This window comes from Haliotis asinina, chromosome 3 (assembly GCF_037392515.1).
Source record: "Haliotis asinina isolate JCU_RB_2024 chromosome 3, JCU_Hal_asi_v2, whole genome shotgun sequence".
In the NCBI taxonomy this organism is placed as follows: Eukaryota; Metazoa; Mollusca; class Gastropoda; order Lepetellida; family Haliotidae; genus Haliotis; species Haliotis asinina.
The window spans coordinates 59,669,966-59,692,110 of NC_090282.1; the positions used below are offsets into that span (position 1 = coordinate 59,669,966).

The 22,145-nt window shown below is 38.3% G+C and overlaps 1 protein-coding gene across 1 annotated transcript in view; it reads left to right on the forward strand.

Annotated features, from left to right (window-relative positions):
• LOC137278937 (polycystin-1-like) overlaps positions 1–22,145 on the forward strand; it is a 54,527-nt gene that overhangs the window by 28,380 nt on the left and 4,002 nt on the right. The window contains exons 24-42 of the mRNA XM_067811437.1: positions 1,331–1,998; positions 2,784–2,926; positions 3,919–4,013; positions 5,185–5,332; positions 6,289–6,539; positions 8,128–8,328; positions 8,639–8,784; positions 9,346–9,445; positions 9,543–9,631; positions 10,402–10,527; positions 10,963–11,051; positions 11,441–11,549; positions 11,867–12,142; positions 12,501–12,660; positions 14,991–15,454; positions 15,827–16,056; positions 17,866–18,159; positions 18,842–19,648; positions 21,508–21,752. Of these exons, the coding sequence (XP_067667538.1) occupies positions 1,331–1,998; positions 2,784–2,926; positions 3,919–4,013; positions 5,185–5,332; positions 6,289–6,539; positions 8,128–8,328; positions 8,639–8,784; positions 9,346–9,445; positions 9,543–9,631; positions 10,402–10,527; positions 10,963–11,051; positions 11,441–11,549; positions 11,867–12,142; positions 12,501–12,660; positions 14,991–15,454; positions 15,827–16,056; positions 17,866–18,159; positions 18,842–19,648; positions 21,508–21,752 (4,641 nt within the window). The remainder of the gene's footprint in view (positions 1–1,330; positions 1,999–2,783; positions 2,927–3,918; positions 4,014–5,184; positions 5,333–6,288; positions 6,540–8,127; positions 8,329–8,638; positions 8,785–9,345; positions 9,446–9,542; positions 9,632–10,401; positions 10,528–10,962; positions 11,052–11,440; positions 11,550–11,866; positions 12,143–12,500; positions 12,661–14,990; positions 15,455–15,826; positions 16,057–17,865; positions 18,160–18,841; positions 19,649–21,507; positions 21,753–22,145) is intronic.

Sequence of the window (22,145 nt, forward strand, 5' to 3'; positions counted from 1 at the left end):
AAGTTGTGAAGTTGGCTGGTCTTTAAAGTGAAACAGAGGGCTTTCTTTTTGCTGCCAAGGATAAATCACATATTCATAACCAGTTGCTAACATGTGATTCTTTGAGAGAATGTGAATGTGTTGATTAAGTAAATTATGAATGAATTTGTTGAGACTATTCAACACATTGTCAGTGGAAGGCCTTCCTTGGCACAAACAGTACATCTTAAATGATGTGATGGCATGGCTTGTTGCTTCTGTAACCATCCTTATCATGCCTGTAGCTTTGACCCTGAGGTCCACCAATGGCACAGCATTGAACACGACGAGAGCATCATCAAACTTCATGCTTTTAAACTTCTTTGAAATGGGTCCATATATCACCTAAGACAAATTCTAGATCTTGTCCTTTGTGTTAAAGCAAATGATTGTATTCTGGTGATTCAATTTTCTGTCACTTTTGATAGCAGTGTTGTCTGCAAGATTCAGGAATAACATGATAAATATACAGGCCTTGCTTACATCCCAAGTACTCTTGACGCCCCATTGATTTTGGTGCCCATGGTTTGCTACCTTCTCATGTGTTGATGCAGGTCACAGGTGGGCCCATCCGGAGCACTTCCTGAGAGAAGTCCCATTCATAGAGTGGGTTAACGGTATCTAAGCTGACGATGAGCCTTATCAGTCTGATTGTGTCAAGACTGTTCTACCTCTTCTTGCTGCATTCTGTTTTAATCTGCATTGTTATTAATGTAAGATCACTGATGATTTGTACATCCGGTAGAGATCCTATATCACAGGGTAGAAAATTAGGCATACCTGAAAGTGAAAAACTCTGTATCATCCCAGATGTAGAAACAGAATACTATGTCTGTCTAGTGTGTCCATTCAATAAAGATATTAGGAGAAATTTCCTGCCAAGTTATTATTACAAATTTCAATCGGCATGTATATGCAAACTTTTATTTACCGCTAAAAATACCTCCATCCATGATTAATAATTTTGCCAAGTTTACTTTCTTTGCTCTTAATATGAAGAACAGGTAATTGTTCATTGCATTGCCGACATGTTTTATACACATATATATATATATATATATTGTACCAGATATAACTTGTACTTAAACATTGCAACATGTACTGGTGGCACTCATCAACATCTTACTATAAAATGGCCTGTGGCCAGATTTACCAAAGTAAACTACAACTAATCAATGATGCTGATGGCAATGATAATGACTGGACACTTGCAATGTGCAGTTCTCTGCTACAAGGCTGACGGATGACATTATTCAGTCAAATCACATTCTTTGATGCCTGGTGACTGCACACAGAAACTCTTTGATTTCAGATGTCCATGTGTTCCTCATGTCCACAGAAATCTATGTAACTGCCATGAATCCTCTCCTGTTCCTCGTACAGGGGAGCTCCTCCGCCGAAGATGTGATTCAGCTTACAATCAATAACAAATACATGTGTACGTCAAACTTGTCAGAAATAACACCAACGAAAAGAGCCACTTACCCTCTTTCCTCCTTCTTCCTGACAGAGGAAACTGACAATATGGGTTACCAAGTCATCAGTCACCAGTTTAACAAACCAGGCATGTACGACATCACAGCAAGCACCAATGTCAGTGATGAAACTTTCTCTTCAACAGTAACGATCATTGTTCTGAATACTGGAGGTTGTGCAATGAGTGTTGAAATCCTTGGTACTGGGGAAAGTTTGCTTACTGCTAGGGAGTACTCTATGAGTAAAGAAATGCATTTCACGTCAACATATTCCTCTGAGTGTGAGGAAGTAACTGCTTTGTCTTACAACTGGACAGTATCCAAAGACTTGATAGGTGATCCAAACAGATGCAGATTTGAAGATGACTTTCAGAAGGTGGCCCTGCCTGACACCTCTGGGGTATCACTTCATATCACCAGCAAGATACTGCCCCGGGGCTACAACAGGTTATGTGTCATGATTGTCTTTAGCATCATATCTACTGAATTCCAAAGTCGGCAGTGTGTGAGTACAAAATCGTTTTGTTTCTTATAATCAACTGTTTATGATTATGATTTGAATTATGAATTTATTGCCACTCGTGAATATGTGATGCCATTTAAGATGTAAGCTGCAGTGGCGGAATGGGTGTCAATTTGAGATTCAACCCAACAAGTACCAGAATCAGTAGTTTACTGAGAAAGTGTAATCCCAAATATAACATGTGTTACATATTGCCACCTGTCAATCAGATGTTTTGCAGACAGCTCAAACTTCTGAATTAGTACAAAGTCTTAGTTCACAGGCAAATGTTTCTCTCCCATCGGTTGTCACTGTTTTGGTTAGGTTGAGTACATTTCTACGCAAAAAAAATGCTGTAAAATGTAGTTTACTTTTTAGAGGCAAAAAAACTATTTGATTCATGTAACTAGTACAGGGCTCAATTTAGTGCTTTGTTGCACTGGTGCAACCCAGTAGTAGAAACGTGCAACCAAGTTATTACACAGGGTGCATCTGAGAAATAAATCAACAATAAATCTAACAAGCATAAATATGTCAGCTCATTTTCTTCTACATTTTGAGCAGCTATGGGAACGAAATTTTGCTAATTATAGACATGTCTTGGCTATGCCATCTTATGTAATCAGGGATTAGCTATTTCTCCATGTTGCCATGGTTTTATGGGTACTGCAACATGGACATATGTTTATGTTCACAAAAACCTCTGCCGTTTTATCACACTATGTTGCAAAGGGAATTTGGTTTGTGCAATGAGATGATGTGACAAAGTTTTCATCCTCTTCTTTCAGGGTTATTTGAAAATGCTTGCAGAACCATTAGTGGCATCTCTGTCTCCATCTGCATCTTTCTTAACACTGCCAAGAAATCACCCCCTTGTGCTGAATGCAAACACAAGTTATAACCCCAACTCTCTGGATCAGTCAAACATGAGGTACAAACAAGCTATATTCTAGACACTAAACAGAAAAACGTCAGGTACAAACGAGCTATATTTGAAATTCTCAGGAAGAGCCAAACATCATGTACAAACAGACTATAGCTTGTCTCTGAACAATCAACCATCAGGTACAAACAATGTGTATCGTATATTCTCGTGAACAGTCAAAGATCAGGTACAAACAAGCTATATCCTAGACACTGAACAGTCAAACATAAGATACAAAGTTCATTCATGTTAAGGAAAGTGTAGTAACTAGAACGTTAGACATTTATAGAACAATACACGAAAAAAGGAAGAAACTTTCTTAAAAACAACAACAAAAAACAGTTACTCTACAACTTCTGTTTACAGAAAGAGGTTAAAACAGTTGTAACACAAATGTATACCAGTATGTATGTTGGTCATTTTCAGTTAAGTGTGTATAATTTTTACAGGAAAAGATAGTTAGCGTTGGAAACGTTACACATAACTGCTTGAGATCACTGTAAATTGCTAAAATTATGATTAAAATGAACTAAAGGATGCAGCACTCTTGAATGAAAAGTAATGGATCAGCCTCATGAGGGAATAGAAGAAATTTTGGATAGAACTTGCATGTGGCTTTGGTTTTGTCAGAGTGCTTGCAAATCAGCAGTCATTAAAGTGTTGGAACTGCAGATGAGGTGGCCTTGTTCACAACATTATTTGGTGGTGTTTGGATGGCCTGGTGGTTAAGGTATTCGTTCATCACGCCAAAGACCTGGGTTTGATTCCCCACATAGGTACAATGTATGAAGACCATTCCTGGTGTCCTCTGTTATGATATTTCTGGAATATTGCTAAAAACTAAAGTTACTCCCTCTGTACATTATACATTATCTCACTTGATGTCCTTTTTACAAGGATTGCCAGAGGATATGTGACTTCATAAAGTGTGGTATTAGTTTCAAGTGATCAATGGGAAAAGCTGCATTGCAAATAATAATCTGGCTTTTTGTTTTCAGTTTTTCCTGGTCCTGTACACAAAACGGAGGGTTATGTGACTTCTATAACACTGTGTGGCCAGGAGGGAGGGCAGCTAGCACCCTGCCAGTCTCGGGTATATTACCAATTATGAGAGAGAGAGCACTGTGGTGTGCGTGCGTGTGCAGGGGTGCACATCAAACACCTCAACCCCAACCCCAACCCCAACCCCAACCCCAACCCCAACCCCAACCCCAACCCTTCCTTCTTTGCGCTGACAATTTGTCATATGACCCATTAAAGCAGGTGAAAATAAAGTGTGCACTCAGAGATGCCAACCCATCTGATCTTATATTCGTTGCGAAAAAAAAACAACACAAAATACATGTTACAATGGCAGTAAAAAAATGCAAATATTTCAAAATCAATTAAATATGTTATTTGATGTATTTGTCTGAAGAAGTATTGTTTTATTGTTTGTTGTATCTGTTATCACAAGAGTAGCACTGTTTCATTGCATATAGGAAGTGAAACACAATGTTACTGATACGCCATTAAATTCCATTCCATTACTCCTGATGATGAAAAATTATCGGGAGCCATGCTTACAACTGATTTAGGTTGTTATAATGTTAATAAAAAGTTCTTAAAGTATATATATTTATTTTTCGGGTACGAACGATTCCGAATGCTATTTAGCGTATGCGTGGTTCCGGATGATGCACATGGTGCACGTACAACCATGACAGTACAACGGTAAGTTAACAGTTGCTGAAAATAGTGTTTTGGGCAATATTCAAGGATGTTGTCTAATGGAAATATTAGGTAATGGTAACCATGTCAACAGAAACCCCAAAGCGTATATACTGCAGGTCAAATAACTGAGTTTTGTTAAATCTATTTAACTGTCTCACGTTTGATTGGACGGTCATTGGTCGCTCAAAGGTTACCTGACGCGACCTTCTACTAGGTTATGTTAGACTCTGTGGTGGAGTGTAACGAAATACACTGAGACTAAGTTTACTTTGACTGGGTTGGCATCTATGAATCACTAAATCACTCACTGTGTGAACCACGAATGGGCATTGATGTGGAGAAACCACTCTTTGTAGAGTTACTGGGTAACTCATACCCTCTGGCCAGTTGTTGGGATTGATAGTTGAAGAGATCTGTGCTAATACAACATCGCACAATGATTTTTAACAAATATCTGATGATGAAATAATTCATACACTTCACATTAATATGATAATTATGTGAATGAGCTGGTGACTCTTTGTACAATCCATAATTGTCTGTCATCGCAGAAGCTGTGTTGACAATACCATCTGATCTGCTCACACTTGGGCAGACATACAAACTGACTATGGAACTGACAAAGTTCGGATTAGAAGGCTCAGCAGCAAATATCAGTGTCCTCATCACAAATCCAACAACACCATCCATCATTGTGAGGTAATGCTTTATTACATTATATTAGAGTTGCTTTGTAGTGAACATCATGACACACAAGGTCTAGTCCGTTTGGCTCAAAAGTGGACCAATGAATTGCAATCTAACTCAAAAACTAATAAGCATAAAATACTCAATGAAAAGCTGATCATAATTACATCATACCAACTGTGTGAGGTTTTTGCAGATTTTGTTTCCTAAAAATATAAAAGTTGTTTAACAAACTATCATAAAAATATTGACACAGTTCAGTTTGTTACAGTGCAGAGAAAGGGACAACCAGGTGGGGGGGAAGGCATAGAGACAGCACAGCACAAGATAATGAATCAAAAACTTTGTCAGCTCTACCTGGCTGCCCCTTTCTCTGCACTCATCATTCGTAACAAACAGTGAGCCGTGTCAATATTTTTATGATCTTTTGTTAAAAAAATTATTTAATTTTAGGATAAACAATCTGCATAAACCTCACACAGTTGGTATAATGTTTTAATTATGATCAGCCTCATGGTGTTTCTATGTTTTGTGGGCGTAACTGATGTTATTAGCAAACACTTGTGAAATACTTGCTTAGTTTCATTTTATTCTTAGAGCAAACTGAAACTAATATTGCTGAGTTCAACAGCCACAAGTGAGGTGACATCTTGTGGATCTTACCAGTGTGCAATGTTACAAAGTTACTACAAACTTGTCTTTCTGCAGAGTAATGCTTAGTCTGTAAAATAAATATTAGTTTGATAGAAACAAAGGCTTTCTGTCAAGTCAAGTTGAAAAGCAGCCCTAGGATGAAGGGGAATTCAGAACCTGCACCTGAGGAAATCTAGACTTTCTTGATAGTATTACAGATATGTTGAGACAGAAGGGAAAATAATGCATTGGCTGTAAAACATTCTAAACTTTCTGATGTGCTTAGTTAAGCTCTTACTATTTAAATGAGCTCTCTTGGATCTAACTGATTCCAGGTGTAAATTGGGTTGTGGACTGAAGCTGAACCCATCTGAAAACCTGGCACTGGAGGTTGTGTGTCTCAACTGTGATGACATAGGACTGCCCATACAGACCTATGAGTGGTCTGTCACCAGCACCTCCACAAACCTGCCTATGGATGCAGCCCAGCTTGCTGCAGCAACAACTACCGGCATTCATCAGTCAGCGTTTGTGCTGTCCGCATACTTCCTTGATGCGTCAGATATGTATGACATCACAGTTACAGGTATTGTACTATTCTCCATACAGCGAATATGTTATCATGGTATATCTCCAAGGTTAATAGCAGTCTGTACCAAGATCTACTAGCTCAGACATTTCTCCTGGCATAAATTTCATTAGAAATTAGTGTTACAGTTAGGTTCAGAATTCTCAAGTGACTGAAAATCCAACTCTACTGCAGCTACAGCCTTGTAATGACAGTGGGGTAGCTTAGTAGTGAACGTTTTTTGCTCTTCATCCCAAGACCTAGCTTTGATTCCCCACATAGGTAGAACGTGTTAAGCCAATTTTTAGTGTCACCACCATTATATCGCTGGATTATTGCTAAAAGCAGCCTAAAACCATATTCATTCACTGACTTTAGCCTTGTAACTAAAGTCATAGGCTGTAAAAGACACACAGCAGTACCATCTGCAAGCCAGTGATGGATTGTGATTATAGTATGCCTTTAACTATCAAATGGTTAACGTTTACTAGTGGTTAAAGCATTCACTTGTACGTCTTAATCTCTGGTTTTGGTTTCTAAAACTCTATATAAATCCCATAAATTCTGGTGCCCCTGGAATTACAGCATTGGAATATTGTTGAAAGGACATAAATCCGTACTTGCTCAAGAGGACCCATCATTAATATAATTTTAGAGTGACCTTGGATGTTGGTCACAGATTAAACCACAGTGATTTGCAGGAATGGAGAGAACCCAGACAATCAGTTTTTTACCTGAAAATACAGCTTGTCCAGCAAAAATATATGTTTGTGTGTTTAAACATAAGGATAAATAAGGTTTTTGTTTTTGAAAAATGTCCTCTAGGGTTTATTTTCTTAAATCAGGCCCTGGTCTGCCCATTAGGTAATGGCTTTTCCATCAGTTTATAGTGAAATGATTTACCTCTTCAGTAATGAAAGCACAGTAGACTTGTACATCATTGGATGAATATAATGTTATACTGCTTTTAGCAATATCCCGGCAGTATCACAGTGGGGGGAACCAGAAATTGGAATCAAACCAACGCTTTAACTGCAAGGCAGCCCCACCACCCCTGCTTGTACATCAGTTATTCAACATGCTAGCAAAGCGCTGTTAATGTTAGCCTAAAGTAACAATATTAGTACAAAGAACAAATGATATTAGGCTGTTATGATTCACTCACATATTAGGTGAATCAAACTGTAGCTCTTCATGAATTCAGTTTGTTATTCATAGTCACCAGAACCGAATATTAATGAATATTTATGATTTTCTGGGGAAGCATGTTTTACTTGAAGCTTTATGTCCTTTTTAAAAGTGAGATACACAAAAATGACCTGGCAGTAGCACAAGTCATGTTAATTTGCCAAGGCAGCACGTTACTGTCAACTATATCTAGGACACACATAATTTGTATGGCATGACATAAATGGTTATTGTTGGGAGAACTTAACTCTTAATATGGGCATTCCGTATTCCTTCAGTCACTTAACTATCATATTATAATTGTGAATAATTATTTGTATTCATTACCCAATATTTATGACATATTATATTCGCCACACAGTGTATTCGTTGCATCCCTAGATATTACTACCATGCTTTATGATAATGTCGGTTCCAGTAACCAACAGCCAGTCTGAGGAAGGCAGCACAGTTTATACTGTCATCACCAACAGTCCCCCTGTCCCTGGATCCTGTACCATATTCCCCCAGTCCGGTCAGGCCCTCGTCACCCACTTCACTGTAACATGCTCTAACTTCCATGACAAAGACACACCCTTGCTCTACAAGATGTACCTGCAGAATCTGGCTGGGGAAAATGGTAAGGCATATCCATTTTCTTGTCTGTTTTTGTCAAGAACGTTAGGGTCAAGGAAACCTGATTTAGTTTATGGATCCCAACTTCTATATTACCTATCATAACATTTCATATCTTTATTGCAACAAAGTGTTTATGGTCTTATGGTCTACAACATACACTTTTTGGAGTTTTCTTGATGTCGTCTTGTCTTGCCTGCATGGTGTGGTGGATAATGCATCTCATAGGCCTGTTGTTGGTCATATCAGAAGATGCTGAAAGGTTGTGCTAGGTCCTTAAAGCCTGTCTATGTAGCATATATTCCGGTTTACAGACAAGCTGCTGTACTATGGCCAGACATCGTCCACCTCCCACATGACCTTTTCTGCAGGGCCGGAGAGTAGCAACTACACTCACACCATATCCATCTTGGTGTTCGATTCTTACAATACCAGCACATTTGTTACTGTCTCCGTACAGGTTAGTTTTAAACTGTTTACGATTCTTGCACTCATTTCATTTGACCATTAGTATTTAATGTAATTCTTCCTGAGAGGAAATATATTACGGAAGCAGAAAAATCATTACTGTGAGATCTTCAGTTTGTTCAGCAAATGATCCACATGAGAAAATACTTGTATTCACATTCACAAGGTGTTCCAGTGGCAAATGATGATTAGATTACCAACATCTCTCTTTGTGCTTTATTTGCCAATAAATGGCAGCTTTTTCACACTCTTTGAATACACATTTCCAATTCAACAGCTTACTTACCTGGTTGTAGCATATTTAAGATGATTACTGGTTTATCAGTGGTAGAGCACAGTGGTATTTATTTATTTATTTATTTATTTATTTATTTATTTATTTATTTATTTATTACACACACACACACACACACACACACACACACACACACACACACACACATACAGTAGAAACGACACTGAACTAGCATTGATTAGGAAACTGGAGTCATGTTTATATTTGTATATATCTGCCTTCACACAACTCTGCAGTTTCATCTCTTATGCCATCTAGGTGCTCCATCTTGAAGCAGGGAACAGCACTGTGAGTGAAATACTTCATGACATGGTCCAAAACTTTACTGTAACATTAGGCGATCAGGAGGGAAATCAGGGTGAGCATGTTTAGTATTGAACTGTTTTGGCAGTTTTCTTGAAACTATTTTTCTGGCAGAAACAGTTCCATTCACTATATCTCTTGCTGTGATGCAGGTATACTAAGATTGGCTGAAAATATTGCTACATCTCTCAATGATGAAACTAGTGACACAGCAGAGGAAAGTAAAGCTAAAAGATTGGAGGTAAGCTCTGTACGCATTGTACATAAAGAATGGTTTGTTGACTGATGACAAATCACTCTTTGCCTATTAAGGGATAGCATTAGGACCTCCCTAGGGGCCCATTGAAAATGACAAATTATGTTGTTGCAGAGAACTTGTAAATAATGTTTTTAAAAAAACTGATGTTCAGATGGATAGAAGCAGTCATTTATGGCCTTACTGATGCTAAGGAAAAAGGTTGAGGAGTTACCTTAATCCTTCAACCATCCAGGCAGGACTGAAACATGTTGTCACATGTTTGTCTCTATGCATCATCCCTAACAACTGATTATAATGGCTATGAGTGAAGAGGACGTCTGTTAAAAATCTGAAGATCTATAGACCTAAACAAAATTACTGGTATATTTGCTAATGTACTAAGTATGTTGTATGCTTTGAATTGTATCCAATGATAACTGTTCTCTGATATCTAATAACTTTCATAACAAATTCTTAAAATGGTACGTATATGTGTATTTATAGGTTCAGACTGTTGAAAGCTGAAATGAAGAAATACAATTATTCTTTGACACATATAGCCAAACTGCTTGGAAAGTGGGAACCTTTGACACAAGCCTTTCGTGAGAACATCCACAAACATGGAGCCATTCGCTTTGCCTGATGCAATTTCTAACTTAGAGCAAAGACTTAATGAATTTCCCAACAGAATTTTCTTTTCAAGATTCTATTACCACTGTGGCTCAATGTACTGTAACCCTCAAGCTTTCAAAGAAAGCTTTTACATGTTTTAGACTCGAGAGATTCTTCTGACAAAACTGTCTGATGTGGAAATACAAAGTCAAGACTCCATTGAGCAGATGACTGATGTTATCGGAGAACTCACTATAACGACTGAAGAAGTCACAGATACTATGCAGGTCAAACAAGAATTATCTTACTGTGATTTCTGTAGTCCAGATATAGTCCACCCCATAAAGTTAATGCTATAGCACCAAATAGTATCATGATTTTTACATATTTGTGGGATGCAGCCTGGACATGCTAAACTACTAAGATCTCATAACTTTTCTTGTAGCATCCGTACCTCGTATATTAAAGTATAGGAGATACAAAGGCTATGAGAAAAGATACAAGATCTTAGGCTTACAAGAACTTTGTGAAACAGGAATGAGGTGTTCAAAATTATGAGGCAATTCATCATAGTTTGTCTATCAATTTCAATTGACTGTGCATGTTTGGTTTTGTTGCAATTACTAGATTTTGTTTTAGTGGGCAATGCATGAGTCTCAAAATAAAATAAAATGGACTGTACCTTGAAGTTTACTGAAATGAAGATGTTTCCTTTGCTGTAGGAACAAGCTGTGAGTGTTAGTGCCCGTCTGACAGCGAGTCTGGGAGATGTAGCAGAATCAGCACCCACAGCAGCCAAAGTGATAGCCAAGTTAGTTGGGACCATTTGTTATAATACATTAGTCAAGTTATGAAAATAGTCATGTTCTTTCAGGTGATGGGGCATGGAGGGCTTTAATTTTGTTTTAATTCTTTGTTAGACCTAAAAGGGTTTCACCAATGGCTGGTATTGGACAAACCCCTTGTGGTGTTAAGTATGAAAAGTCTGTGAGATGCATTTTACTCCACTTTTAGTAGCACTCCACCAATATCACACAGCACAGCAGAAATGGCCTTCACACAAAGCCACTAGGCTACCCAGCTGTTTCCAAAGTATGAACTAAAAAGGTCATGTAATTATGGACAAAACTGGGATTGAGAATCTGACCAGCTAGGTACCACAAGTTTCATTTGCCCTATATGTGTTGTGTTTCCTTGCAGGAAACAGCTGCTCATCCTAGAGAACCTCATAGAGCTGAGCGTTCATTCCGTGACAGAGACCATGCCACCACCAGGATCAGGAACCAGCAGTCCACCCACATCCAACACAGTATGTGGTGCACCTTAACGTTGAATTAGTTGCTGAGAATGTTTATCGCGAGCAATGAAATACCAAGGTAGAATGCAGATAACCAGTAAGTGTTTCTAGTTAAAATTATGTAGCATGAGAAACAGATAAGGAAGGATAACAACACATGTTGCCTTTCAAAAATGTTATGAAAAAAAGATGATAAGCATCAGTACTCCATTCCATGCTTTTAGATGGTTATGTTGTCTTGCATAGTTTTGATTTGTTATATCAATAAGAATAGTCTATATGGCATTGATGGCTTTGTTGCATACTGTTGATTTCCATTTGACATGAAGGTAGAAGAAAAGACCAAGCCAATTCTTGATGTGTATGAGAAAATTGGTGATGCCATGTTGCGAGGAATACAGTTTGCCAAGGAGGAACCACTACATATAGAATCTGAGAAGATGTCTCTGGCACTGGGCTGGACTGAGGCAGATGATGACAGTGACATGGAACTGGCAGCCAAACTACAGGACCAAGGCAAGGGGGGACAGTTAAGGATTCCAATCAAATCCAGCCTCCAGAACAGCTCTACAAATAGCACAGGTGTTGAAGCTGTCAATGTTCAGGTGAAAATATTGGTATATGTATTTTATGTGAGTATATTTTGGTTGAAAGTTGTAGGCATTCTGAAGCATACGTTTGAATCTATGTTACAAACCTTTTGAGTAATTTGGCTTCTTTGATAACACCTTGAGACTAAGTCTTCACCTCTTCAAGGAGTTCAGATGGTGTTTTCATGTTGAATTTAGTCTTGGTGTTACAAATGAGTTTATAAATTGTTTTTTTAGCTCAGAGCACAGATGAAATTTTTCATGTTCACTTAGTATTGATGTAAGTAAAACTTTCAAATTGTGTTTTCATGTTGATTTAGTCTTGATGTCATCATGGAGTTTAGAAAACACTTTTTTTGTCTCTGTGAAACAGGTACAGGTGATGTCAAGTAATCCTTATGTTTGGGATGACTCAGCTGAAGGCATCAACTTCCCAGTTGTCAACGTCATCATGAAGAGCCGAGGGATTGATGGAAGGAAGATCGTCCTGGAGGACCTGGTGAAGCCAGCTGACATCATCATTACTGATAACAGTCAGTAGTTCCATGTGACATGTATTCCAGTGTCACATTTGCTATGTATGGCAGTACATTATTCATGTTAACCATAATATGAAATCAGTTGGCCAAGAAGTAAGTCAAGAAGTACAAGCCATCCATTTCCTTTTGAAGTCTTGTTTGAATGTATGAATACAAGGGACCAGTCATTCATTAAGAGATGGAGGTACAGTCATCCCTCACAATAACGCGCTTCGTGATACCACAAATTCGTTTAAACCGCAGCGTAATCCGTGGCTCCCATAAAAAAAGTTGAACTGTTATCACACACTTCCACGAAATCAACAAATCCATTGTAAACTAGTGAAATTCAATGCAGCTGGCAAATCTACCATCTGTCGAGTACTTACAGTGTTTGCTGTGAAGCAACACACCGTGCTATAGTGCGGGTAAACACAGTCATCTGAGAACGTATGATGTCAGAACACATATTTTTTTCATTAAATTCAATCCCAGTTTTATTCATTAAAACTGTTGACAGAAACAACGGAGACACCAAGGCATTACTTCATTCCATACGCGTACAACTTCCACTTACCACAATCATGAGGGTCCGTTTTTCGTGCCTACCACGACAGCACCAATTTCACATCATACTTAGATATCACAAACAGATTACGGCCTCATAATTCATGAACTCCAAGACCCACATTATCGACTCACTGAAGTCAGTTTTAACAATTAAATGGCCAACAGTTTGTTTTTCACAAGCAAATTTGCAATTACCGTGGGAAGTCAGCGGTGACTTGTCAAACTGTCTCCTACCTAAAATGTATCCAAACAGGTAACGACCTGTGTTCATTGTTCTGCTAAGTATGTTTGCAGAAAATATGCATTATATACTAATCCAACAGCAATATATGATATATATGTTATAATAACTGCTTAATATATAAAATATTCTGATCGCTATTTCCGGCTTAGTTGAATAACAGGTAGCATTACAGGAACAACAATTAAAATATCATGTCTAGTGATTTTTGATTGAAAGTTTCCCGTACATATATATGTTTTTCACCTTCAACGATACGAGATAGTTTTGACTAGGCATAAATACACAAAATAGCAGTTTTGTTATGTCCTTGGAAATACGATTTTACTTGGCCTTTGTTCCACATTATGTAACAGGTACTATAACGCGGATGTCTAATAACACGGGGGGTCATGCGTGGATCCCAAGACCCACATTATAGCGAGGGATGACTGTATATCTGGCACATGACCGACGAATGTACTGAATATAACTACCACCCCTTCTGTCAGTCATATTACTGGATGATCATTCCCATATCATTGTGTTTGTGTTTCATGACCCTCCCCTAAAAAGAGATAATACGAAAAGTGTCCATGTAAATATTTTCATGACACTTCCAAGCATGTGTAAAACAATTTATGACATTCCATGGAGAGTGTCATTTTTTCCCCACTGATTCCCTGTATCCTTATAATTTTAGCAGTCCCTAAGTATTTAGCTATAAAATACAAGGGCGGATCCAAGAGTTTGGAGAAGGGGGAGTGTACATATATCATGAAGTCCAAAGAAGGTTGTGGCAGTCTAAGTAAACTTAGTCTCGGTGTATTTCATTACACTCCACCACTGAGTCTAACAAACCCTAGTAAAAGGTCGCGTCAGGTAACCTTTGAGCGACCAGTGTCCGTCCAGTCAAACACGAGACTCTTAAGTAGATTTAACCAATCAGACAATGGCTACTATTTAGGGATCGGAGGGTTTTTCAAAATATTCAGGTCACTGACACAGATCTCTCCACAAACAAAAATCCGCATGTAACACAGTTATTTGACCAGCAGTACATACACTTTTGGGTTTCTGTTAACATGGTTACTATTACCTAATATTTCCGCAAGATGACATCCTTGAATATTGCCAAAAACACTATGTTTTCTCACTGTTGTCATGGTTGTACGTACACCGTGTGCATCACCCGGAAGCAGGCATACACTAAATAGCATTCGGAATCATTTGGGTACAAACCTTTTCGAGATGAAAAGTTCAAAAGGTATGTGCTAATGTCCACTTACGCAATTTGGTAAGCTGTGTTCTGATTGGTCAATCTCAAAGGTTACCTGTTGTGACCTCCCATAAGGTTTTGTTAGACTCAGTAGTGGAGTGAAATGAAAAGTACTGAGGATAAGTTTACTAAGACTGAAGGTTGTAGGGAAATGATCCTCAGGGAATACTTTTTTAAGGGAGAAAGGTTGCTTCATAGCCCTGCAATCCCCCCTCTGGATTTGCTCCTGAAATGTATTGCATATTGATAATTTTGGCTTTTGTTCTGTAACTTCAGTAGCAGTCTCCAGGCAAAGCTGGGCATATCAGGAGCTGAATGTAACCATCAGCAGCAACACCATCATCTCATCAGACAGTAAAGCTATAAAGATCTACAGCAATAGTTCACTGATGGTCAGACTTACAAGTATGAACACTTCTCTCACATTGAAGGTATTTGTGAAAGCTAACAACGTCATTTCCTCTAATGAAATATTAGAGTCTGGATTTGACATGCCACTTCCTTCCAAGATGTTACTGAGGTCTGGGAACCGGACCCAGGACCCCAACCTGGTGTTCTTGCCCAAGATGGAAGCCAGTGACTCATACTATACTGTAGGCTTTACCATCAAGCCTGGCCAGAACCTGAGCACAGAAGGGCTACAGAACGAGACGTCAGTGAACGTGAGTGTGGAGACCTACAGTGTCACCTGCTCCTACTGGGATGAAGGGCTGGAGATATGGAGTACCAGGGGCTGTCTGGTAAGGGTTGAGCAATCTGTCAGTATTTGAAAGTTCTTATTTTGACTGCAATAAATCAGCTTTATATTTTCATCCCACTTGCCTCACATCATTCTATTGTCACCACGTAACTACAGCTGAAGATAGTCCCTGTTTGTGCCATATGTACTACATACATAGTCATACCAAACAGTGATGAATCATGTTCAAGATGGATGACTTCTGTCAATAGTTTAATGTACATAGATGCCTTAAATGAATAATTCACAGTGAACTAATTATTTATAAGCTATTTGTGTGATGAAATAATGTGGGCGTGGTGTAAAACAACCAAAAGCAAAATATACCAGCTTCACTTAGCCGTTCAATTCTGATTTTATTTCCTCATGTTAGGTCAGTCCATTTACAACACTGGAAAGCCTACATTGTCAGTGCAACCATCTGTCAGCATTCTCAGGAGGTATCTTTGTGGCTCCCAACACTGTCAATCCCATCACTGATGCTGTTCTCTTCCTACAATTCTTTGACAACCCAGTGGTTGTGTCAACTGTTATTGCAGTGTGGGGAGTTTACCTTCTTCTTCTATACTGGGCAAGACAGAAGGATAAAGATGATGCCAAAAAGGTGAACTCATTTAATATTACATATCATGTTTTTGATTATTTTGTTGCTAGTTTTCCAGATCAAATTTAAATCATCTGTAAGAAGATCATGCAGAAGATTCAAAGTATAGCCTCAAAATGCAATATTTGTCAAAATGTAGAAATAGTTAATGATAGGTTAAAGAATCCACTAAGCCCAAATAACTGACGGTGTGCATGGGTTATATTTACTGTTCACATTTTCAAAGCTCCAACCAATCCAAAATCGACTGTGGCACCTGAAGCTAAATTTTTGGATGTTTTCTTTTCCAACATCTGAATTGAAACTTTGTATCAGTTGACCCTTTTTTAGCCTGCAATAGATGTCTGCTGATTGTTTAAAATGGAGTAACGGTGAAATTGTCAGTCTTTTCTAACCACCATGCACACGGTAACATAAATGTCCCTCATCTGCACACAGACTTTGAAGGTGAATATAATTCAGACTTCATACACAACATAATTTTCACAATATTAATTCTGCAGAGTATCCACTGTTCCCTGATATCATCCACATGCATTTCAGATAAAGCATAATTTCTGAAAACAACCGCAGAAATAGGTACATCATGTATCTCAACATTTTTTTAAAAAAAAAGTACTAAATATGAATTTATATAAGCTACAATAGCAATTTATAATACACATTTTTGCTAAAATAAGCAGCAGGTACCATTATCGAACCAGTTTGTCATATCTGTCAGTTTGTTATAATTATGTTCAACGTACATTTATTTGATTCACAGAATTTAATGACAAAAAGAGAAAAGTCGTGGTTTATGGTATCATTTTCAGTAATGGCATCTCTGTAGTCTTTCTGACAGCACCCAAACACATAAAAGGGTTAAATCATCAGTACAGCTTCAACAGCTTTCAAAAACAAGGTCATGTATGCTAGTTATTTGCTGTCTGTTAAGTCACATACAGTTCACACATAACTGCAACATATGCCTTCCCGAAGCCCTCATACAGCTTATGAGAAATGTTATTTGTCACTAATAGAAACTGTCTGAAGTGAAGCAAATTAATAATGAAAGTGAATGCTGTGTTTGGAAAACAAGTAAAACAGTTTTATATTATGTACATTTTGCAATGTTACCAAAACCAAGAATGTGAGGTATTGTCAGTTCATTCAGGTTCTTTCTTTCCACAATACCTATCACAATAGGTTTATTTTCCAAATAGTGATTTTCATCTCATGTCTTTTCTTTTATGTACTTGCCAAACACCTTCAAAATGTTCCCTTAATACCAACATGCAAGTCTAAGAAGATGAATAAATGATCAGGTACCACCCATATGTGCATGAACATTCCTACACTTTCATGTACAACCCGTGAAGTTCCCGGGGTAGAATAGGCCTTCAGCAACCCATGCTTGCCATAAAAAGCGACTATACATGTCGTAAGAGGCAACTAACGGGATCGGGTGGTCAAGCTCGCTGACTTGGTTGACACATGTCATCGGTTCCCAATTGCGCAGACCGATGCTCATGTTGTTGATCACTGGATTGTCTGGTCCAGACTCGATTATTTACAGACCGCCGCCATATGGCTGGAATATTGCTGAGTGCGGCGTAAAACTAAACTCACTCACTTCCATGTACAACATGAATTTTTCAAAAATGACTGCATGGACATGTTGTTTTCTTATATTCATTTGAACGTCAATTCAAATGACGTCTCTGATTGCTTCAGAGTTGCCTGGAGCCCATGGAGGTAGGCAAGCCTGGGTAGACCACATGGTGAAGGTCAACAAATTCTTGCAAAACATACATATATGGTTACAGTTGGAATTCATTACAGATAGGAACCACAATACTGGCTGACAATGACCCCAGGGACAAGTATGTGTACCTGATCTGCGTGGTGACCAGTTGGTGGCCCCAGGCTGGTACCACTGCCAACATCTTCCTCTACCTTCGGGCTCGGTACAGGCAGAGTGCACGCCACATCCTGGCAGACCCACATCGGAAGCTGTTCACCCCAGGAGCAGAGAACTGGTTCATCCTTACCACTAGCAGGAGACTTGGCAAAATTAAATCTGTTGTGGTGTGGCATGACAACAGAGGGAAGAACCCATCTTGGTAAGTGTGTTGGACCAGCATACAAGATCTGTTTTGTCAGGTTAAAAGACAGACACCTTTTCCAACTGCTACCTTAAATTTTACCATGGTGAAATCATTGTTATAAAAAGAAATGTGAGTAAAATCAGGTTGAATTGCTGCCATTTTTAGTATAGCCTTTGGTGGCATTTATGTCAGAAATGGTACATATGTATGTGTTGAGGATAGTTATTAGAGAGATTTGCTATTATGAACATCAGCAAGTGGGTCATGAATGTCTTGACAGGTTTTCGACCATACTGCCTTTGTATTTGAAAGCATAGACATACTAGGGGTATTTGACTGTTCGTGTCAAATAAGCTAAATCTACCTGACAATTTTCATGATTTGCACAGACATGTTCTACTTTGAATATATTTGTGAGCAATCTTGGTGATCCATGTTTTGGAACCATAGTGAATGGGTACTATCTTATAAATACATTATTTCATCACTGTGTACATATTGACATATGCAGACTTGTGGTTGAATATAAATGGGTTTTTTTAACCATCATACAACTGATAACAAAAAACCTTTGTGAAGCAATTGAAGGCAAAAAGTGTCTAGATGTTTGGCATATTGTAGGGTAATGAAGATAAACCATAGATGTTTCTTCTCTCCTTCCTTCATATGTCCTGTTATCTGATGGGATGTGTTATAGGTATTTAAAGGAGGTGGTTGTCCGTGACATCCAGACTAAGGAAGTATGGCACTGTCTGTATGATGACTGGCTGGCTGTAGACAGAGGCCCAGGCTTCATCCAAGTGGAAATCCCATCTCTCAACCAGAGCAGCATGGATCAGCATCGACTGTACCGATTCGTGCTCAAGTCCAGTCAAGACTTCCGGAACAGTCATCTGTGGATCAGCATTTTTTCAAAGCCAGCTTACAACCAGTTCACGCGAGCCCAGCGACTGACGTGCAGCCTGTCTCTCCTTCTCACCACCATGTTGTCCAGCATCATGTTCCATGGGGTGCCTACAGACGAACCGGAGGACCAGATCCAGAGTGGTCAGATAACTCTGTCTCTCAGTGGAATAGTCATAGGAATCCAGAGTGGTTTGATGATGTTCCCAATCAATACAATCCTCCTTCAGTTCTTTACACGGACAGCTCTTAAAGAAACGCCAAGTTCTGAATCATCGCTGAAGGAAAGAAATGGCAATACAAATAAGACTGGAAAGGATGAAGTTCGCGAAGAAGATATCGAGATTGGTATTTGTAACACAGAAAGAGAGACTGTGTCACAGGAATCTAAGCTTAAAGATCTGAAGTGCTGTTTTCGTAGAAAGTCCTCTAAAGTGGTGATTGAATCTGAATCAGCTAGATCTAAAGCAAAAAGGACTGATACTCTGGATTCAGTAAAAGCAGGCACTGATGAAGTGGACTTAGCAATGTCACGTGGAAAAAGTAATGGCAGTACAACAAAGTCAGTGGGCACAAAGAAAAAAGTGAAAAAACCCTTCAGGTATACCATTCATTAACCTATGGTGTTGTACTAACTGATAATCTAAATGATATTTGGAACATGTTGATCATAATTAGTATTGGTTCTGTAAACATTGACTTAAACAGTGTACATGCTAAGGTCTTGGTAGGTTTTTTTTGCTTCTTCAAATGACAAAACATACACTTCAGCATTTGTGGATTTGTGGATACCATGTATACTTGGGTCTTTTTGATGAATAGCAAGCATAATATAACAAATATGACTATAATACTTTTAGGAAATGCCATCAAAGCCAACAATTGTGCAATGTATTTCCCATTTATTTTTTCCATTTCATTTGTAGATTGTTTATTAAAAATGTAAAAAAAATTATGAGAGAAAGTTTGCTCTCTGATGGTTTGGAATTTTTAAAAAAACAGTATCAGATCATTGATATGCCTGAAGCTTTAGTTAAATATTTAGCCTTGGATAAAAAAAAAGACCTCATTTTGGTTTTGAATGAAATGCTGTTTCATTCATAGCATAAAGCAGCAAACCAATAACAAGGGAGTACATTAGGTGGGCTTAGGGATTCCTGCTTTACAGCTAAATCTGTCTAAATGCACCTTTTAAGATAGGTTTATATGCTCACCACATTTATTTTTTATGAAAAATTCAATGAATAAAGGAATGAAGTTTGATAGAACTGAATGTGGTCTATTTGGAGGTTACAAATAGGAAATGAAATCCTTTAAAGTACTTCCTTGATTGTGTATTTAGGATGATGGTTAATCTTTGAGTTGATATATTTACTGGACTATATATATATCTCTCATTGTTATATATCATGGAGCTTGGAAAATTCAGTACACAGATGCATTTTCAATTTATAGAGTCAAGTCAGATGATGCATGTACCTGATGTATGTATTTGGGACTTATTCATAACTTAATGGCCTTTTGTGTTGCATTTTCTGTGTCACCATGGTCTGTGGTCAAATTATTAACATAGTTTTGTTTACAATATAAACTACAAACATGTCATTCTCAGACTGGATGACCCCTGGCCGGGACAAGATGGTGGTATTTCAGTTTTCCTCTTGTTGTAAACAAACAAACATGTGAACATGATGTAAATTGTAACTCATAGTTTACTAAACAATATAGATGGAAAACACTTTATAATTTTGTCTGATTTTCTTCATGTTGTACATATTAACACTTATGAACATGATCTAAATGATAGTGTACTAAACATGCAGTAGGAAACACATTATTATTATTATTAGTGTCAGTGAAGCAATACTAAAGAAAACTGTGTCCCTGAGGATCAAAATTCCAGTCAGTGTAATCATGATTCCAGCTGTAGTATGATATGGGAGAAATTCTCAAGTACAAATATGGTTCTGACATACAAATAAGCAAACTGGATGCATATTTTGCCCCATCCACATTGACTTCTCTCTAAGGATCCAACAGTGCTAAGTGAATATCTTTTTGTTGAACAGAGTGGGAGGGGAGTATTGAAGTTTCATTAAGAATGTTATTATAGTTCCTACTAGGTGAAAGCTGTCAGTTTATCAAACTAACAGAGCATATTTTAGTCAGCCACCAAGTGATGAGGAATCAATGCAAGAATGCGAATGCTTTTTTGCAAACCAAGGGTTGCTTTCATGAAGCAACCTTAACTAAGGTTAACCTTAACTGCATTCTCTAACATTGCACTAAGGTTACCTTAGTGACTTACAATCACCTTAGTGCTTTGTGAATGGAGGCCCAGAAACTGAGGATTATGATTTTAAAAAAAATCCAATTGCCCGGTATCCATACGAAGTCCCAGCGCAAGCCCTCCTGCTGAACATCCCGTAGTTACTTCCTAACGAGGTCCTTGTGTTACAGTTTTCCATGGTGGTTCCTGTACATTGCCTGGACATTGGCCTTAGCTACCTGCATCATCTGCTCATACTTTGTGATGCTGTATGGCCTCAAGTACGGCTACCAGAAGAGTGTGGACTTTCTGGTGTCTTTCTTCACTGCCTTCTCACAGAGCGCCATTGTCACTCAGCCAGTGAAGGTGGTCATCGTGGCAGCACTTCTCACTCAAATACTCAAGAGACCAGTGAATTATGACAGCTGGACTTCCAGTGCAGATGCAGGCAAGTCTTGTGGATGTATTTTGTAATATGGAATGTTTCTCAACAACATTGTCCATTGAAGATGTGGGTTAGAATTGATCTTCAGTAACCCATACTTGTTGTAGGAGGTGGTCATACTTGCATCATTATGGTCGTGAGGTTGATGATAAATACTCCACTAGGATTGTTTTAAAGTTTACTCACACGAAAAATAATTCAAATGTGAGAGGGTTTCTTTTCAATCATAAGATTTTCATGTTTTATAATGTGGACCATTGGTAGGAGTTTACTGGACCAAGCAGAAACTTATCAAGGCTTCAGATTAGTGGGAAACTGCTTCTCTGAAAGGTGTAAGATTTTGTCTTTTGAGATTTGGTGTGTAAATGCTTAAACTAAACATTA